The sequence below is a fragment of the Prenolepis imparis genome, unplaced genomic scaffold, assembly GCF_030444845.1.
Source record: "Prenolepis imparis isolate NDT839.2.m4 unplaced genomic scaffold, iyPreImpa1.0 SCAF_3, whole genome shotgun sequence".
NCBI classification, from domain to species: domain Eukaryota; kingdom Metazoa; phylum Arthropoda; class Insecta; order Hymenoptera; family Formicidae; genus Prenolepis; species Prenolepis imparis.
In genome coordinates, this window is record NW_028141161.1 from 19,438,764 (window position 1) to 19,460,921 (window position 22,158).

Here is a 22,158-nt window from a genome sequence, read left to right on the forward strand (position 1 = left end):
TATATTTTCTCAGACATCTCTTTGTTGCAGATAATATTTTTGTTTAAGAGTAAAATAAAATTTAAAAAGGATTAATCTTTTAGTCAAAAATTGAAGAAAGCTAGATATTTCGAGAGAATTGCCGTTATGTCGGTTTATTAACTCTGTGGCTCGTACTATTAAGATGTGGTAGAAGGAGGAGGAGGTAAGATTCACCCTCCTTCGTGCAGACAGATAAATAACTCAGGACAGCCTGAGAATAACTTAAGACTTCTACTGTAATGATGTCTGAGTAAATCCAAAAGATACTCATTTGTAGCAAGAATGCTATAAATGGATATCTTTTATTATTTCATATGTTCCTTTATATTGAGATATGTTTAATTACAAAGCGTATTTAAAAAAATATGTGTATGCAATAATAACTTGTTTGAAAAAGAGACAGAGAGAAAGGGAAGGGAGGAATATAAAATATTGTCATAAAGAACAAAACTGATCATTGTCTCAATTAAAAATATAAATTTTCTAATCTACGATGTTAATTAATTTAATGAGTTGGTCTTTCAATGAAATAAGATTTGTTTATTTTCTTTTTTTATATTATAATATTTATTTTACTTTTTTATAATTCTTCCTTTAATTTCGTATAATTTTTTTTTACTTGAAAGCCATTTAATTGTTACACAGGCCTTTCATTGATATTAATTGTTGATTTAATGAGCGGAAAATATATCTTAGCTTAGACTACACATTCTTACTTTTTTCTTTTACTATCGAAACATGTATCTAATAATTTTTACGTCTACTATTTCGTGTATTTCTCTTCTTTTCGATTCTGATGGAAAAAAATCATATATGCTCGTTTTCTTAAAGTGACGATGATAGAAACATAAAGTATTCTGGTACCTCGATCCGTAAAGAAAAAAATGTGCATCATTGCAGCCGTACTTTAAATACATACATTAACCTGGAAATAAACGGGGTGCCGTTCGACGTTTTGCACATACCTACATTATGCGCCGAACTGCGCCAAACGCGTTCCAGCACTTAGCCGCATCTTTCCGCAAGACCGTCAGGGCTCGCGTTTGAAGTATCTCTCTCTTTCTCGGTGATGCCCCGACCGGAAAAAAATTTATGTTAAGCCGAAGACCGCGGGACTCGGCTCACTGCCGGGGATTAAGACATTCTCGAGCTAATAATTTTCATGCCGGGCCATGAAATGTTTTGTCCGCGTCCGCCTTACTTTTCTGCCTTTGCGAACCGACATCCGCTTTCGGCAAAAAGTCGCGAACGCCCGATCCGAATCGCGGCCGCTCGCGAAAAATCGACGACCGACTCGAACGATGATCGTACAACCTCATCCTTTTCGCCGACGAACGATTAAAACGGTTCTCGAGCATATCCGCGGAATTTCCTACGGACAATAGGTGTCAGTCTGAGAGGATGTAGTGCCTGGAGGTGCACGGTTCAAACCCCGAGTCTACAATTATGAGCCATACCACATCGGGGCGAACCTCATAACGAACTCACTATATTGCCAAGCATTTCAAAACTGGCTGTATACCCGTGTAGAGAGAATGCTCTTTACCTGGTTTCCTTTCCTTCATCTTTGTCTCTACACGCTCTCCTCGTGATCAGCGAGGGACAAAGAAGGGCGAGAGAGAGAGAGAGAGAGAGAGAGAGAGAGAGAGAGAGAGACAGAGAGATAGAAGGCCTGAGAATAATGTTTTGATGATGAAAGAAAGGAATTTCGGGGAATCCGTCTCGTGGAAACTATGTGTTCTCCCGATCGCGCTTAAATGAGATCAATGTCGACGATGACGTTCAAGTTTTTTGACGTAACTTTATAATTCTATATAATTGCTTTAAAATTAAAATTTTATTTTAAGAAAAACTTTTTAAGAAATAACGCCTGGCTAATCGAACAGATTTTCCGACGATATTTTCAAGAAAAACTTTGAGATTTTTGTATTGATATTAATGTTTTTTATTTAATTTATCAATATAGTTTGTGAATATCTTAATTAAGACTTCTCTCTATTAGTATATTATTTTATGTATTTTATATATATATATATATATATATATATATAAAATTTAAAATATTTATTGATTTTTATTGATATTTTGTATACAAAATTTATTTATTGATAAAAGAAAAATTAAATTTATTTCTTCTTATTTTTGCACGTGTTATAATTGCACATTACAACTATTACTATCCGCGTTGCTTTATTTTTTTGTACAACATTGTATATTCAGATTGGTTTTGATTATCCACTTTGACTCGCCGCGATTATTTCTTATCGCAGCGAATCTCTGGGATTCTATACTTGAAAATAAATCATATTGCAGAAGATATGCTATGGCTAGCAGGAAACAACGACCAGATGTGAATGGTTGTCGCATGAGACACGTGTGTCCAAGCCATCGGATGACACTCGCTATATTTAGTTCTATGGGAAAAAGGGTTTGAGAGGCATAATCACACCTACGTGTATGCTACGTATTCGAATTCCCATGCCAAACGATTCGAAATTTTTCTTTTCTACTGATGGAGCTCTGTATCGTAATAGATGATACTCTTTTCCAATAATTCTATCTTTTGTTGTCAAACATAGGATTTGATCTCATAAAAAAAGAATATTTTCAGAGCTAATTATCTAACAAATAAAATTGCCCTAACTATTATATCAATATCACGATATATTCCATGTAATAAATATGAATATAAGAAATACGAATTGCAGTATTTTTTTGCCTTTTTTATACATACATATAATATGTATGTATATATGTAATACATATTATATATACGAGTATAAATATTGCATGTAATATTAACATTATTTTATATCACGATATTATAATAAGCAGTGTATGTATCGTAATAGGTAATATATATTTACACGAGACCCAAAACGCAGTTGTGTAATTAAAGGAGCGCTTAGATTGGTGGATCACATGTGTGCTTCGAGAAAACGCGTGGGAAGATGCTGTTATAACCGTTGGCAGCTGTTCACACGTGTCTCTGATGCGCGCGATATTTAAATTTAATGTGTCTTTCTCTCTGTCTTTAAAACTACTTTGAATAAATTATGAAATAATGTAAAAATCTTAATTATATTATCTTGCTCCGATCATAATAATCTCAATTATATCATTAATTACAAGTCATAAATACATGCATTATATAGAAAAATTTATACCACGAAAATATATTTAAAAAATCTACTTTCTTTCTCTTTTGCAATTACTATATGCATCGCATCAATCTATTGTTTCAGATTGATGCACCTCTAGAGAATGAAACCGATGTCGAATCCGATGTCCACAATTTCGAGTCTACATCACCAGAGAAAGGCTTCAAGGGTAAGTCACAACAAGTTTTAATGCATGGATATTTTAGGAAAAAAAATATGTAATGCATATATAATACACGCATATGCGTATGCATATAATATATCAGCTCAAAGTTTCGAACATTCTTGAAGCGAGAATTATAAGTTCATTAATTCTAAACGAATAAATATTTACTTATATTGCTGAGACGTTATCAAAATTATTTTTATAACACGATACCTTGTTTATATCAAATATTTGTATATATTATTCAAATATACAATAATATAGGTATATTTCAACATAAGAAAACATTGAGAACATTTTATAACACACATGTATTATACGATGATATACAAATGGATCACTATTATAGAGAGAAATGAGCAAAATTTCACAAGTAACAAGTAAATTAAATAAATTATAAATTGCTTACCGCATAAGTTACTCCATCATCGCTCTAAAGAAAGATGCCACTGCAGGTCTTCTTTCTTATTCATTATTTGCTGCTTTTTCGTGGCATTTATTCATAAAAATACAATTAATTAAAATAGCGCATACATTAATCAGTTGAATATAGCGATTGCAAGGCACTTTACATAACATCCAAATGTTAATCACACGCGACATTAACTTTATTATATTAATATAGACGAATAATGCAAAAATAATCAACTTGGCACATGACATTTGAAACAAATTATACGAAATAAATGTATAATTAATAAACATACTAAACATTAATAAACATATTATCAATAAAGTCGATATATCGCGCTTTTACGTTATTTGAATTATTCGATTCAATATGATTTATGTATTAAAGCCGTTTTCTCGATCCAATAATTGTGGACAAATTTAAATAATCAGCGTTTAATACAAGATATCTTTATTTTTATTTAATTACAATTTTTCGTTAATATCATTTAATGTCGCGATTTATGTGTTATATTGCGTGTTCTCAATTGGCCAATGAAATCAGCTAAAAACTTAAAGCGCGATACAAGATATGAATCTAAACATTAAAGTTAACAATCGAGTTTCTCAAGAGTCTAAAAAATTTGATTAATTCTATTCTTTGTAAATTTCTTAATTTTAATACCAGAGGATATAATTAATACTTTGATATTAAAATCAAGAAATTTATTTAAAAAATGGAATTTATCAGTTTGGCTTTTAGGAAATTCAATTATCTTAAAAATCAGAATAAAACAGTAATTTCATTTTCATCTGTATATCTCGCTTGGATTTTTATTTTGAGTGTGAACATATTGAAAATATTTGTTTCGATAAATAGCCGTCGTCGTGATACTTTTATAAATCGTTTATCGCGGGAATTAATCAATCATGCGGAGACAATCATGAAAACTGTTAATTGCAATAAAGATTGATCAGAGAGAATAATCACATTTGGTGTCGTTTTATACTTGTCGCGATCGCGAATTATAATACAAATTTTTCGTTAATACTCTCAAAGTATAACACGGAGCATCTTTCATCACAATATTCCGGCTCGAGTGTCGTCGAAAGAATGATAACAGGATGACTGCGCGTATCAACAATGCCACGAAACTCGGTGCTCGTATTTTGCCTTGTTATTGTTATGATAGATACATAGACCTTGTCATTTGCCTGACGTGTCTCGAAGGCAGCGGTGCGAATCGTCGTATTATCTCTCGAAATACGATTGTGACAAGTAATAGAGGATTATTCCCTGCGAATAATTAAAGATTATTCTATACTATACTATACGATTAATAAACTATCGCGATTGATTTGTAAGCGCACCGAAATGACGATAATCGGAAAATCTAATTATATTTTCGAATAAAAATATTTGTAAAATATTTAATATATATCGCGGATATTTAACTCATATATTTATTAACTCGTATATTATAATGCAAGTTATAATGCAAAATTGCTAAAACATACAAATGTATATTATTTGTTAGTAAAGGAATAGTATTGCCGCGACAAATAACTCATGGATTTAATCGTGCGATGTCTAACTTGATATTACAGTTTTCACATTGTTTTCCCATCACATGATTAAGTACGCGTCACGACATTAACGTCGAAAATGTTGTGCAAAGTGTCTCGCGATTCTGCGGATTAGTGAGCGTGCAATCGTAATTAATTGTATTTTCGCGAATATCATATGAGTTGTTATAAAGAAGCAGCAAAGAATTAATAAGAAAAAAGAAAGAGAGAAGAGGCTCGAGGTGATAACGAAACAATGATTAACCAAATTATAATTTAATTTATTTACTTGAAAAATTTTAATTGCTCATTTATCAGTAATTATCAGTAGTTCATCATACATCATTGTATGATATGATAATGAATAAAATTACCTAGATTTAATTTTGAAACAATTAAAATATTTAATAAATAAATTTATATAATAAATAATATTATAATAAAATTAAATATAAAATTTTGTTTAAAATTTATAACTATTTAAATTATTTATATAAGAGAGAACAAAATGTTTATTTATTATATCACATATCTTAATAGATCAAGTTTTTATTTTGATAATTTACAATGTATATATATAAGTACAGATATGTTTATGCACTTGGCAAATTTTTAATTTTCGCTTCAAGAACGTTGCTTGAACGATGTAGTAAATCATAAAATGTGAATCAGGTTTCATGACTAGATGCATTACTCGTTACTTAGTTATATTAGTTTGCAATCATAATTATGAGTTGCTCATGTTTGAAATTATGCGTGCACGCAATTATACGACTCGGGCATGAGATGATCGTTACATTAACGATATGCACAGGCACGTCATTATTTATATAATACTATAATTTTATGAGAGTAAAGATTTTTCCGGAATTTAACCGGATTTAACCGGAGATCGAATTTCCGGCGAGAATCTCCTCCGGTAGGAGGCTGAAATTAAGGCATTCGTCGTAGATGTACACATATACACCATATACGAACGAAACCAATCCACTTAAGGCGCCGCATCCCTCCTTCAGCCCCCTTTTTATTCGCGCCAGGGGTGGTCGGCAAGGTTTTGTTCTCGAACAAAAATCTGACAAATATGCCACGATTTGCCGAAGAATGGAGGCGAAGTGCACCACCCTCGTCCCGTTCCACCGGGGTCCAAGCATTCTAACCCACCCTTCACCCTTTCCCCTTTCTTATTCTCTGGCTTTCCTTTAGTTTCCGCCTTCTCTTCTTGGCCCCCTCGTCACTCGGTCTTCCTTTCGAGAGACGAAGGAGGAAGAGGAGAAGCGCGGCAAACAGTGACTCTTAAATTACTTAGACTTAGACCGAACAAAATGTAACAAATGACTGCGAATGGAGCCACTTATGCGATATTGGCCCATCACCACCATTCACGTATATTGATATGTCGCATTAGGGCTAGCCGACACCCTCCCTTATACCAGCTGACTATCTTTCCGCTTCCTGTGTTCCGCTTCTAAAGAGAAAGAGCTTTCATTAGAGCTTTATTCGCTTTGTAAACACAAGACGTCGATGGTTTAACTTTTATTTCCGTAAAATATATTATGATTTTTCGGTTATGTTCCAATAAGACAAACGGTGCAGTCGCTCTTTAAAAGATAGGGAGGTAGCAGCTGTCGTTCGGTGAGTTTCTCACGGAAGATCTGCGGTTTCGAGCCCTCGAATACCGAATATCGGCTTCTCTTTTCCTATCCGCGCTCCTTGCTGAGTCCTTTCGTTATTAATGGTTTTCGCGAACTAGGTTCATTAAGGAGCTCACGAAACTCTACAGCGCATTCATGAGAACGCCACCCCTTCCATTTCTCTCACGAGATGAGGGGTGGATATTCATGCATCAAATTAGTAATATACATTATTTTTACACCTATGATTCGTTTTTTAAGTATTCTTATTGCTGTGTTATTTTCAACGTAATATATCAAACATTATAAGATACTTATATATATTTATGGAGAACGTCTTATCATCATCTACATCTAACAATTTTTTTTATGTTTCCAAAAAACGAAAAGGACTTTTATTAAAATGAGTATATACTTATCGTTGATTACTGATTTAATAATATTTTTATCATTTGTTTCTTTGACGCTAAAAAATTGAACATTCGACAAATTGACCTTCTCTGAATGATTTGATTAAATGTTACACATTTTAAATATATTACGATGATATTCGATATCTATTATAATACTGTTCAATTATATTTCGTTATGAAACTATGTTCTCTAAATAATAAAATCTTTTTTCGCTTTGAACGGAAGCTGTTATTGCACGCGATGAACGAAATACGCAGAATCACCAACACGAAAACGGATATTAAGGGAAAAACGGGCGCGGTAGTTTGATGAATGAAATCGTAATGAAGACATTAACGTGTCCGTTGCTCGCGTTAGCGAAGGTATAGAAGAAAAGAGTGATACACCTGTCACCAATGCGCTCAACTACGCGCACTCGACCTCGGGGCGCGGATTATGCGCGCCGAATTATGTAAAAAAAGAAAAGGCATCGCCTTCGCCGACTTTTTTCTCGGCACCTCTCTCATCATCTTCCCGCTAGCCTCGGCGGCGGACTGGAATTATGCTAGAACACGAGGTAATGCAATAATAAGTATAAGTTAGGCAGAAACCGTTCCCGCGAGAAAACGAGAGGCCGGCGGATCAGAGTGAGAGAAGCGTGTTCGGTACCAGCTGACTATTATGTCGTTTAAGATGAGGAGCCCCCGAGCATGTCCGCCATGCCATCTGGAAAGAGAAAGAGCGATAGTATTTTTACCGATACACATAAGTCAGGATCCGTTTTGCATTTTCGTGATTGTACCGCGATTTTTCTCGAGAGCTCGTGACATCGTTGATACCGAACGGTGATATTTACTCGTGCTTTACTATCTCTGTCCTGAATTTTTTCGGGATTCGCATGCGAATACATCGCGAAAGCTGACAATGAGACGGGACTCGAAATCGTTGGAAATCCATTCCGCGCGTGGGCCCGTCACGGAAAGTAAACGCCTCGACTACTCGCACGTAGAGTGACGAGGCTATTGCCGTTTTTTTGCTATTAGCTAAGTATACCGCCTCTGGCTTATGTTAAGCCACGGTAATTATTTGTCATCGTCAGCTACGACGAGAGACAGACAGAAGAAGATGTGACATGAGGCAAGGGCGGGAAGAAAGATCCTTTCTCTCTTGGCTCTTTAACGCGATATAAAAGACTCTTATTGATTGCAGTGCCATTAATTCTCTTTACATCTTTATTCTTTTTCTTTTTCTTAAATTTTTCATTTTATGCACTAATAAAGATAATAGATTATTTGAAGTTAGATTTTTTTTTAAATCATGTGTGTGTACGGCTGAAACATTTTCCGAATGAATTTACTATGCATCGAAAATTCTTCAAACTGTGGTAAAATTTATTTGATATTTGTAATTTGATATTTAACATATTTATATTTTTAATATAAATTATATATTTGAAAATAGAAAATGTATATACATATATGCTTAAAATGTATTTTAAAGTCTAATTTATATTTTTAAAACACAAAATTACACATTAATTTTCATGAGCACGACATCTTGTAGATATCATCGATTACTATATTATTTTATACATAATATATTTTATATGTATGCTATATGTTACATATATTTTATATATTATTTTAACATATTTTTAGTACAGCTTTCGTGACATCTTCGATTTTATGTAACTTTAATTTCTCTTTCCTTGTTACCTTCACATTCTCTCATCCTGCAGCACTTTTGCCCCCGTTGCCCCGTCATTTTCGGCGCCGTCTTCATCCTTAATGTGATTTTAAGGAGCGTCACGAGCAACACCATCGACTAGAAGATTTCCGTGGTTGCTTGCGAATTATTTTTTTTTTTTGCTTCTGACCAGCCTTCTATCATCGCGTACTTTATTTCTGTAGAAAACTGTGAATGAGTAAATTGTAATACAGCTATTATATGATGTGACTTTATTTTGAACAGATGGTTTATGTGAATGCTTAAGTTTGCAGTCTTTTTTTTACAAATTTTTACTTGTTTTTTATCACATATTTAATATTTTATATCCTTGAATTCTATTTGATATGATTTTACTTATTTATCCATATAATTCTTATTACATTTTTATATCTTTAAATTAATGTAAAAAGAAATCGAAAGTATATTTAATTTCTATTAATGAGCACTTTATTGTTCGTAGCACTTTTGCCACGAAGTTACACGTCAATCAAAGCGGTTCTTGCGTTTCCGCAATACTTTAGGAAATTATATGGATAGATAAGAAAGTAGAAGTGAATGAAAGAGTAGACTCTATTCTCTGCACAGTACACGGAAAAATGTTTCAGAAGTGTCAGTCATGCGTAAGACGCATCCCACACATTATGTCAGCGTGCAGTTGTACACAGGCATATACAGAACACACCAATCATACATACAATCATACATATACAAATCCTTATGGAATCCACCCTCTATGAAACAACAGAAAGAGCTTTTATCGACTCGCTTGGCTTATTTTCTATAAAGAAAATTCCCTTCGGAATAAAAGAAAGTTTTCCGTGGGAAAAAATAGAAATAAAAAGAGAGAGAAGGAAAAAAAGAGATAGACAAAAGTGTCAAACAATTTATTCTCTTGTATATAAAATGTAACATAAACATGATACAACATAAAATTAAGAAAGATAAAAATTTTATATACAATTAACATACATATATCACAATGTATATATGTGCACATTGGAAATATTATTCTATTATTAGAGTAAATGTTTATTTCATAATATTAATTACTTGACACATTTATAATAAATGTATAATAGTTGTTATATATTTATATGTTTTAGTGACAATGTTTTAATTATGTGACGTGTGTTTGCTTTATAATGGGAATGCAAATGGAAATATTGTTCGTCTGCTAACGTTTATAGTGCTGTGTTAATTTTCAGGAGGAACAGATTGAGAGATGTATATGATTTTTGTTACAGGAACGGAACTGGTGCCGAGCTGATCTGTATGAACCGACAATTATGTAGCCAATTTCGTTTAACATTTAATATTAATAGCGCTGATTTAATGCAAGATATTTTTATACATGCAATCTATATATACAAGTACATATATATTAAATCCAACCTTTATATATGCCCGTTAGCGATAAATTGTAGAAAAGATTATAATTATGCTGTTGCATCTACAATTTATGCTATATGATTATTTGTTTAAGAAAGAAGTAAACGATGAGATTTATGAGATATAAGAAATAGATATTGGAGATCGGAAAAGAACACTCATGACTCATGACAAAGTTTGTTGGTTTATTATTATAATATTACAGTGATTTTATGATTTATTAATTTTTTTGTGAAGTATAGAAAGAAATAAAATAGAGAAGCATGTGGATATACTTTTTCCTTCTCTCTAAAATGTATTTATATTATATGAATATATTGTATTGATAATATAATATTTATTGTTGATATGTCTCTGATATGATTCCAATATTTACTATGTATACAATACAGATATATTTCTTTTAATTTTATTTGATTACATACAATACGATTCTCTAGTAGCTGACGTAGAAGCAGGCGAAAGATGCGTGGCAACATAAAAAAGGATAGTGTTATATAATCTGTCTATTTATTATATGTGTATGGCATTAATTTCTCAAAATAATTTTATGAAATGAAAACAAACATTTTTATTTTATATTCTCTATGATTTCTTTTTTAATGTTTGCAAGAAAACTCTACACACAAAAATATTTGAAGTAATTTTTTAGCGGTTGGATAATGCAATAAATGTTGAAAAAATAACTAGAAACATCTGTAAATAAAAATTTACATAAAGTGGAGATGGAAACGTCGAGAAATTTTACTTTAATATATGTAGTAATAGCTTAAATTTTAACAAGGTTCCCAAAGAATTCTCAATAAATTTTTCTAGAAGTCTACGATAACTTTAGCGTGCGAGCAAGAAGAAGGAAAGATATAGGGTATATATCTGTGTGTATATGTGTATTGGTCGCGCGTTAATTAGTTTGCAAGGAGTTTAAAGGCAAGCCTGGAAGGACTTCGTCAGGCTGCTAGGTGGTCCCGAAGCCTCGAGTCATCATTGCCTCATTTACTTCGTAAAACAATCTTGCCGGCAGTTCAATGGGCCTAACTATATCAAACTTGGCACCGCGTAATTAAACTTCCTTGTAAACCGGTCGAAAAGTAACAATTTACGCAGAGAGAGAATGATCGAATTTTAGTATTCGATAATTAACGCGAATGATTTATAATTTCAAATCATGGATTTAATTTACTCTGTATGTGTTGTTTTACGCTTTACAGATGTTAGTTAAAAGATGTTTATTATAACAATGCGCATATTATAATTTCAGAAAAGCAAATTGATTATTTATTTGATTATATATAAATACATTGAAGTTTAGAAACAAGCTCAACTAAAATTAAAACATTTTATGATAAGAAAGAAAATTTTTTCCGAATGTATCTCAATTTTATGCTAAACGTACCTATTAATAGATTGCGAAAGAACGAAACGAGAGAGGAGAGTAGCATCAGTTTTGTAATCAGGAAAACTGATGTCAAATGCAAAAAGGACGCGCGTGATCGTCTTTTGAGAAATCGCACCGGATTATTAGGGTATGCCAGATTTTCACCGTGCGACCAACGTCGAGGGATTAAGCTGCCGTTTTTACTTATTTTCTTTCTAATCCTTACAAATGTCAGGGTCATCAAGTTTTTTCCCTAATTCGTATTGCGACCGACCCGCATGCAAACGTTAATCTTGACAGAGCGGTCCGCGGTTTTGTTTAGGGAATGCTTGTTAAACATTGCCATATTATTAACAAGCGCGATACGATGCAGCCGTCAACTTGTTCGTTAATCTCGTTAAAGCGGGACAAGTCGAAGCACCCACATGATTTATTTTTGGATTAAAGATTTTAAGATTATTGTATTCTTTTGTTGGTTTTTTGTTCTTACATATTATGACATACTATATCTAATTCTAAATGAGAGATCAGATAGGCACCGTTCTGTGCAAAAGCATTGTAGCCTTCACTCGCGGAAAGCTTCTTTCTTCGAGAAATCGAAGATTGTCCGATTCAGCAATGCGATCTGATTCGGAGCCTGCGCGCGAAACTTGCTGGAAATCGGTGAAACGATCTTCGAAGTGACACGAGAGAGCGTCGCTGATCTCTCGATACGCTTCTCCCCAGGGACAAAACTATCTCCGTGTGGCATAGACAATGGGGAGAAGCTGACGAGTCAAGCGCAAACCTGAGATGACAAATGACAGGATGTGTCCTAAATACACCGCTGGGGTGTCCTATTTTCTTCGTTTCTCTTCGACATACGCATCTCTCTCGTATCTAATTAATACGGCAGTTTAGTGGAATATTTTAATTTTATTAACGAAATGAGATGAATTTTAATAAATATAACGAGCTCTCAAATATATATTTACAATTATTTATACGATATAAATACAAAGCTCGAAGGAAAAATATAACTTTTAGGGGATGAATTGTTTTAATTGATATTAATTTTTTTAATAAGTTTTCCAGATATAATACAAGCAATTATAATAGATATAATACAAGCAATTTACTCACAAACCATGGCAAAACAAATGTTTTGTTTTTATCGTACTATTCAAGAAGCTAATTTTGTGTGTATGTATATATTTATACATCTCGTGCCCAGTTTTTCCTTCGTGCACAGTTGTAACATTGTTATACACCGATTATAAACTACTAGAAGTAGCTATATATGGTTGTAGAAAACTACTCGTTTCCTTATTTTTCTTTCGTGTGCCTTCACTTAAAGAAATTATCTTGCAGTCGAGCGGGGGTAGAGAGAGTGTGCGCGGAAGTAACACAATAGGAAAAAAAGTAATAATGAAGCTCCTTTAAATGTAAACGAACCGTTTGAAGCGGTAAACTGACGGCACTGACGAGAAGTAGAAACATGTAAGCGAGAGGCTGTAATTAAGCCGGCCCTCACCGGCATCACAGCCATCTCCCCACGGATATGCAATACCTTCCTTCATAGACACATCGCGCGCTCTAATCTATCCCGAGACGCGTCGGCATAATTAATTTATTCGCGTTTGCGGCTCGTTAATTGAATAACCTCGCGGGCAGTTTAATGAGAGCGCGGTAGCGGTATCTCATTAAGCGGATCGCGGGGGTGTCTGGACGCCCGGACCCCGGAAATCCGTTCCCCTACGTGCCGGATCCTACTGGACGAACGAAAGATTCGAGGAAAGAAGTAGAATAAATCTCGAATTCATAAGATGCAGTTCAAATAGACAGACTTACGTACTTAAAAAGAATTTTATGAATTATGAACTTTGTACTTGATGCTTGTTTTCAATTTCGGCAACGCGTATTTTTTAATAATTTCGCGCGATCTTATACCTCCCCGCATCATCGACCGTCATCCTCATCATTACCCCTTGTTCGGGATTCTCGCGGACATCGATGCGCGATTGATTAATTCTAACCGAGTTTGTATTCATCGCCTCGTTTTAAACCTTGCTACTTCTCTTTTTTTTTTTTCTTACGCGCGTACGGCCTCCTCCTTAACTCGGATCGCAGCAAGATGGCCGCGGGCTCCGGTAAATAAGCGACTGTCATCTGACGCCCGCAAAAAGCGGATACACCGCGGCAGACTGGTCTCCGTGTTCCCGTCTTCGTCCTGCCCTCTCACCCTCGCTCTCGATCTCTCCCTCTGACCCTCTTCCCGTCTGTATTCTTCATTCTGCCCTGCCAGAGATCCCTTGTCTCTCTTTTCCTTACTTTTATTTACCCGTTCGTTTATTCCAGGCATCGCGTCTCACTGGATCTCCGCTGCCCCTGTCTCTCTCTTCCCCTTTTCCCTCTTCAACTTCGCGTTCCTCTTTTGCGAGGTCTGAAGATTAATTACAAAAAATCACCGCGACACGAATTGGAAACGTCGTTCCACGAACTGCGAACACGACACGAGGGACATGGGGAGGAAGGGCAGGGAAAGATATGTCCAACGATGAACTTTTTGGCCCGCGAAAGGTGGCCCGATATAAGCGACCGAACGTTTCGGGACCGATTGGAGGATCGGTTCTGTGGTTTAGCGTCGATCACCGCGTTGCGAATCGATAACAGCTGTCGAGCAGGACCGTATACGAAATGTAAATACTTGCAACCTTGTTCGTCGCCGAAAATGCGAATCCCTTTATTGGCTTTCTTCATTCTCCCTCCTCTCCTTCCCTTCTATTTGATATTTAAGCCTTAACATTCGATTATGTCGACTCTAATTAAGAAGACTTTTCAACTATAATGCATTGATAAATATATAAGTTTGAAAACACTGTAGTGAAGAATACTCAACCATTAAAATCTCGTTAAAGGTTTACGATCCTTTCCACTTGTTCGTTTCTTGAAAACTTGTTCCCCACGTGATTTCAAGTGTTAATGCCCCCGACATCTAAAATATGTCGTTATCTTATCGTGTGATTTTTTTCCTTCGCGTGTCCCGTAATGTTCCCGTAGATTTTAGGTACGGCGGAAAGCGTGGAGTTTGGGCCGATAGAGAAGAGACGCAAGGTTTATCCGTGTTCGCGTTCGCGAATCCTTTATTTTTGGTAATTTCGAGACAAATGACTGGTCGACTTGACGGGCCATTATAATGACATTAGCACTACGACTACAGGGCGCGCGCGCGCGCGCACGCCAAGAGGATGGGAATCTTCATGGATTTCTCGTTTTCGTTGTTTAGCTGCTTGTTCTATTTCTTCAAAGTTTTACGTTACTCTGAAATAAGAATACTCAGAAATAATCTAATGAAATCTTGGTTAAATATAGTCTTATGCGGAAACCGTCAATCATTCGAGCAATTATTCTAAACGTAATGAAGTTTCCTCTTATCATTTTCCGTCAGAAGCTATCGATGACGACTTTTTATTTTGCATAACTTTCGCTTCAATTCTCAACAATATGGCTCAACTCAATATATCGCAGAGAAAGTTATGCAAGGTAACTAACTTGAAAAGTCATCACCGATAGCTTCTGACGGAGAATCGTAAAAGGAAACTTCATTACATTAGAGTAATGGTTCGGATGATTGATGGCTTTCGCATATAGGACTACATTTAACCAGATCAACCAGTTAGTTCTTAAAATCTGCTTGGAAAGATAAAGATTTATACTTCTCATTACAGTAGCTACTTTCTTATTATGTGATTCTTCCGGGTAAACACAATTAGGTTACAAATTTAGAAAAATCGAAGATATTATAAATTAACAAATAGTCAGAAGAAAAAAACTTTTGATATTTTTTTTCGCAGAATTTATAATTTAAAATAATTGTTCAATTTACAATATTTATCCGTATTTAATATTGATAATTATTGTAAACACATTTTTATGAAAAACTCATATATATTTCTAACTTTATATATTCTCTTTTCTCTCGTCTGTACCATCCTGTCTCGAGACAAGATTATCACGGAAACTTTAATTCGCGCAGGTCAAGAGAAAAACAGTTGGCTAGTTGAGGAAATCAGAGAGAAATTGACAAAGTTTTATCCGCGTATAGTAATTTTAAAATACCCTCTAAGAATTTGTTAGGTTCACACATATGTTGCATGACACTTGCTTGTATTTAACAATATTACAGACATAATGTGTAAACGTTAAAGAACTCTTGGACATAAAATTATAATGAGAGGATGATAATGCGATAGCGATATCGGATAGAAACGTCATGGGATAAATGACAAGTGTAAACTCACAATCAGCTCAGATGAATTAACGATTAACACAGGCGGAAGGAGGAGTCGGGAGCGTCCTGTGACGCATCTCCGCGTTTTTCGTGTGGCACGCCGGTGAGCCTTGACAGTAGCGGAATTGGGAGGAATTAAAAACGAAGTGAAATAAAGCAAAAGGATGGTCGAGTTGTGGCCGGGTGCTTTGTGATGTTCGCAGAGGCCGCATAAGCTACGCTTCTCTCTTCCTCAGTAGTCCTCTCTCTTTTGGAACCTCGTTCCTGTTCTCTTTTACGTTCTTTCCTCTCGTTCTCTATCGGATCCACTTTCGTTCGCGGACTTTCATGCAGCGGACGACTAATTTGAAACGAGCGCGAGACACAGTTGCCGAAGAGTCGATCAGAGAAAGAGAGAGAGAAAAAGTACAAAAACTAATCATCTTACTTTCAGACAGGAATTAGCATTTCTAATTCGTCTATCTCGAATTAATACCGCGATGGGCAGTCTCAATCGCGATTCTCGATCACAAATGAGTAGAAACGAAAGAATGTGGGGAAATATTTCGGTAGTTTTACAATCGACATTCATTATCATGGCTCAGTCGAAGCATTTATCTATATATTAATTAGAGATCATTTTGCAATATTTTCATGAGTGACATTTTTAACATGATATATATCGTTTACAATTTGATTCAGTTATCGCATACATTAAGCCTAATCAAATATTTTTTATTTTCTTGTAAATTAAAGTTTTCAATATTGGATTCAATATTTTTCAAATTATATTTTTAATGGTATTTTTAAAATATTTATGGATACTTTGATATAAAAGGTTTTATTCAATGTATTCGGTACTTAATTAATTAATAAGAATGTCAATGTAAAGTGACATTTGAGACATTACTGGTATAAGCTAAATGTCCCATGAGAGATTCGCGACTAATATGAGAAGGGGGAGGATGATTTGTCGGAGGGCCAGTATTAACGATAATTAGACAATTAATAGCTCGTCTCAGGCGAATGGAGGAGATCGCTTGACCGGCGCGACGTAGCGACGGAGTTGTGTCGGCGATAAATTTACCAATTATCGCTCTAACGCGTAATTGGGTCGATCTTCCGCTTGAAATTTTGTGGGAAAGCAGTCGACCGCGACATTGGCGTCAATTTACTGATTGCATTAAGTCGCTGCAATTGGTAATTGGTCCTACACGTGAAATCATCGCCGAACAATGTAGACGATACTGGTACTAAATGCTGGGGACGTTTTGACGAAAAACTAATATATGATTGTTGTGTATTTTGAGGAGAAATGTAGATTTTATTACATTGACACAATAATGATGAATTAGATCTATCAAACGATCGTAAAAGCTAAGATTGGATTCTATAGTTTGAATATAATATCATTATATATCATAATGGGAAACACATATGCTTGATGATATATTCATCGAGCCTTAGTTTTTGTTTTTCATAATTACATAATTAGCGAATTCTTGCTCGTATCACGATTGTCTCGCGCGCTGCCCTTCGCGATAATAAAGTTTATCTTCCGTGGAACATGCGGGATCCTCGTAGGCTTTCCAGGAAGCCTTTTGCAGATCATGCCGAAAGGTACGCCCTCGAAGCCCCTCTGGATCCTGAAAAATGCACGAGCCTTCTTCGGACGACGGACTGTCCAGACATACCATCAGGGATCACGACGATCGTCGCGATCCAGACATTCCACGATGCGATCCTACCGAAAATCGGAAGGTTTTCTGCAAAAGTTTGAAGTATAATTCTTTTTTTTTTTTTTATGCTAGAGCCAGCTGCTATCAAAAATATTTTATCAAATTAATTAATAACAATCGATCTATATGATACTAAATATATTTTTATATGTTTTGTATTTTTAAGTTTATATTATTTATTTTATCCGCTATTTATTTATTATTTTATTTTATTTTTTATTTCTATTTAATTATTTAATTATATTTTATTTTATTATTTCTATATTTTTACTATGTGATTGAGGAGAATTTATTCAGAATAAACAATGAAATTTATCTTAAATAAATAATGAATAGATATATACATATATAGGTGTATATATATATATATATATATTAATCGTCTCATTATCTCGTCGTTATGTTCGCGATAAAACCAATGCGGTGTTTACTGCGGTTTATCGTGGCGTACGGAAGCTGGTAAACCGAAAGAATATTTCTAAGCGATCCAATTATACACGTACGTGCGCATACTAGCTCGCAAAACACACCCTCTCACTCATGCATGAATATATCCACGCGAACATAATGCAGGACGCCGCTCGAGAGCGTCCTGGACGCAATTATCCCATTTAAATTAAGCCGCATAATTGGACGACCGTCTATTCACACTCGTAAAGCACCCGTGCGCGCGCTTTTACTACCGGCCAAGGCAAGGATGAATTTAAGGAGCGACGAAAAGAACCATCCGGCACCAAGGCATCGTGTGCGTGCTGAAAAAAAGAATCTCTCGAGGGTAGACGATGCAGGGCGGGGGGCGGATCCTTCGGTCGAAAGGATACTGCTACTGTTCGTCGCTACAAAACAGATTTTGTTCCTTCCTTCTTCTGTCTCTTTGCTCTCTTCCCTCTCGGTTTTTGCGCCGCCGGAATTTTAAATCGGCCGGACAACATTATTCGTGTTTGACGTATTTTCGAAAAAAAAATTGGCTCTTTCTCTTTAGGTATTTATACCTTTGCTACTAATTACAGTTTCGTTTAGATAAAAAGTTGTAATTTTATACATTTATTTTATACTATTATTATCGTGATATTATATCTCTTGAATTGCTATTCTTTTATTTTCCATGCGTGATGAAGGATAATGAAGAATGTGTGATAATCGCGCACATATCTCACCCTCATCTCGTGAGTAATTTGTCCCTAGGAGAATTTTATCCCTAGGATTATAGGAAAGGATGAGGTTCTTGCTTCTCTCCTCTCGCTTGATTCCGAATTCTCTTTTTAAAAGATTCACATAATCCGCTAACAAGAACGAAATTAATCCACGACCTTCATTAATATTATTCACGAAACGCTTGATTGCTTCGCGAATTAAGAGAGAAATATAATGATATTCTAAAACGCGATCTATCAGTAATCTTCATCAATTTAAGATTCAATATATACATATATGTATAATATATCAAACATTTAATTCAAAATGTGAAATATTTAATAATATAACAAATAAATTAGATAATAATTGAGAGAGATCTCTATCGAAGATTAAATAGAAGATAGTCGCAATTTTGTCTCGCTAACAAAATAGAACATTAATGCGGTTTCATCGAAACGTATGATAAGACGGATCACTCGTTTAACGATCATCTCTAGAATGAGAAAAATCCCGAGTCACGGAAAAAAGGGATTTCCCCGTACGAGGGAGAAAGGACAAGAGCCGGGCGCAAGAGATTACGCGGCAAAATCCGCAAACGAGGGAACTTAGAACCGCGTTCTAATTGCGAATATGACTATGCTTAATTCTCCCCCTAGCCGCGCTCCCCGTCTCCGGGTTACGCTTGAATTGGTTTCCTTGTTGTTGAATTACATGTCTACGCGAATAGAGTAAAAATTACAAAATTGTCAATTATCGATAGCAATTCGAAATTGTAGCCATTGTCATCTATATAGGTTGCATTTTATAAAAAATTTATTTAGGCAAATAAAAAAAGATTTAATATAGAAACTCTTCAACATTCGCAACCTTTTCATTTTTTCATGTTATATTAGACTTATTTCATTATTTTTACTTGTTCCTTTAAACGTGAGAGAAGATGGGTGACAGTTAATTTATCCGATCAGTCGGATGTTGAACTGGTTTGCCTAGATATCGAATCGTCGACGATAAACTATATAACTTAGGCGTGAAAATTGCATTCGTAACAGTGATCAGGTTTTCGTTACGGGCTTTGAAAATGCCGATCAAAAAAGAGCAATACACCGAGATAGGAGAGAGAAGGAAATCTTACATCTCTTTTTGGAAAGGCGACGAGGCAAGAAACTGGTGATCAGCTTTAAATCTATGACTCGTGCGTTGCATTTTGAGAGACCGTTATCCGAAGAAGTTAAAAATGTTACTCGAGATATCGTATATAATAAATGAATGTCATCTGTCAAATAGATTTAAAGTTGTGTCATTGTTGTCGCAAATGATATTAATCGATAATTTTATAATAATACAATCATACAATAAAATTATAATTCTGTAACAATCTTGTTTGTAAAAGAAATACCTGATTAATTTAGAGTCGATTCTATCAATATCGATTGATATTATTTGCGATTAAATAATTTGTCTCTCTTTCCTGTGTGTGTGTCTATATATTAAATATTATAATATTCTAAAGTCTAAAGGGCAATCAGATTTAAAGATACTGTTAAAACTGCACTTGTTTTCAAAGTAGTGCATAAAATCGGACGTGATCGATGCAATCATTTGTCAGATAAGAGTAGTCGCTTAACTTTTTTTATTGGCACGCGCTGATAATCGATAGAAAGCGTAAATGTTACGGCAAACAGATCGAATCTCAATGGATCTTGACGAACTTGACAAGTCTTAGATCGCGACAAAAAGCGCGACCTCTCGATTCGTTTCCGGCTCATCCGGCGCGGATACCTATCGTCGTTTCGAGACGATGTTGCGCGGTTGTACGTGATTGCCATTTTCTACGTTTGCCAGTCGGGTGTCATTGACATTGTCAATGCCCTTTCTTGAGTATTGAGTGCGAGAAAGCTGTGTTGCAATTTTACAGAAAATTCCACGCTCGGAAAAGGTGAAGTTGCATCGCAATGCCGTAATTATCAACAGCGATGCCATATATGTGAAAGACAATGCGGATCCGTTGCATTAATATATAATAGCGCTAACTATGCACTAATGATTTGAAGAGGATCGAGCACGTTTTCCATTATGATTTGTCGCAATAGGAATTTGGATAACGTTATGCTAGGAAATATGTCATTAATTAGACGGTTTGTATGGCATTATATTTTGCACATATGTATTTAAATCTTCCTATATATACCTTTTGTATAAATTTTAAATTAATTATTATCTAATTATTGAATGCCATTATATTCAATATTATCAATATAATCTAAATGACTAATGATTAATTATTATGTATTATCCGAATATGCGACAAATTAGTAACGTTAACGTTGTAGATCATATTAGCAATATTATATTAAATGATATAATGCAACGAATTGGCATATTATATCTATCGAAACATATATTCCTACTTTTTTAATTTCAAGATTAATTTTGAGAATGAAAATTTTATTTATATTAATATCAATACATACTAAAATTGACAATAATTTATTGCAATATTTAGGGACACATACAAACAAATAATATATTGTCTTCCATTCGTCCTGAGAAGGAATTTTAACAAAAATTAATATGCAATCAATACTCAACGAGCGTTCGAGCGTATATATGTCCGTAAAAAAAATCAACTTCGAATACAATTCTCGCGATATTCCTCGTGTTTATTCTTATGCTGAGTTTTGGTAAACGCATTCCCGCTTTTTTTGTGCCGCAAAATTGCAATAAGATTTTGAACATCTTATTACACATACATGCTACCTGAAATCCCAATGAGAATAACTAAAAGCTTTAAATAATATAATACTAATTTATGGGCCTTTGAACGAGCAATAAAAATTATATTGATGTGCAAACATTCTTTATTCCAAGAAGCCTTGCCTTCTAAGTTGTAACTCAACTTGGAATAAAGAATGTTTGCACATCAACATAATTTTTTATTGCTCGTTAAAAGGCCCATAAATTAGTATTATATTATTTATTATTAGACGAGCCAAGTTTCATAATAAAAAACTTTAGCTTACTTACATTTTTATTGAAAAGAAAACATTTCAAAGATAATCAGGAGAGTAAAGATGACGATATGGCGCACATCATGCTTATTATTTATATGTTATTAAATATTATATTACTTTTATTTCTTTTTATTTTGTTACTTGATTATATTATTTTCGAATAGAAAAAGAGCATCTGTTAAACATAGTAAAAGAGAAATTG

The 22,158-nt window shown here is 34.5% G+C and overlaps 2 protein-coding genes across 5 annotated transcripts in view; one reads left to right on the forward strand and one right to left on the reverse strand.

The window, feature by feature from the left end:
- The window catches only part of LOC145933977 (ubiquitin carboxyl-terminal hydrolase 48), a 54,313-nt gene extending 43,196 nt beyond the window's left edge, over positions 1 to 11,117 (forward strand). For 2 of the 4 annotated variants that reach the window (XM_083034078.1, XM_083034079.1), the window contains 2 exons: positions 3,267 to 3,351; positions 10,301 to 11,116. In XM_083034078.1, the coding sequence (XP_082890204.1) occupies positions 3,267 to 3,351; positions 10,301 to 10,323 (108 nt within the window). In that variant the 3' untranslated portion in view covers positions 10,324 to 11,116. Of the gene's footprint in view, positions 1 to 3,266; positions 3,352 to 10,300 lie in introns of all 4 variants that reach the window. The other 2 variants (XM_083034082.1, XM_083034081.1) reach the window with 2 other exon arrangements.
- Rpl13 (ribosomal protein L13) overlaps positions 1 to 22,158 on the reverse strand; it is a 169,483-nt gene that overhangs the window by 51,567 nt on the left and 95,758 nt on the right. The window lies entirely within an intron of this gene.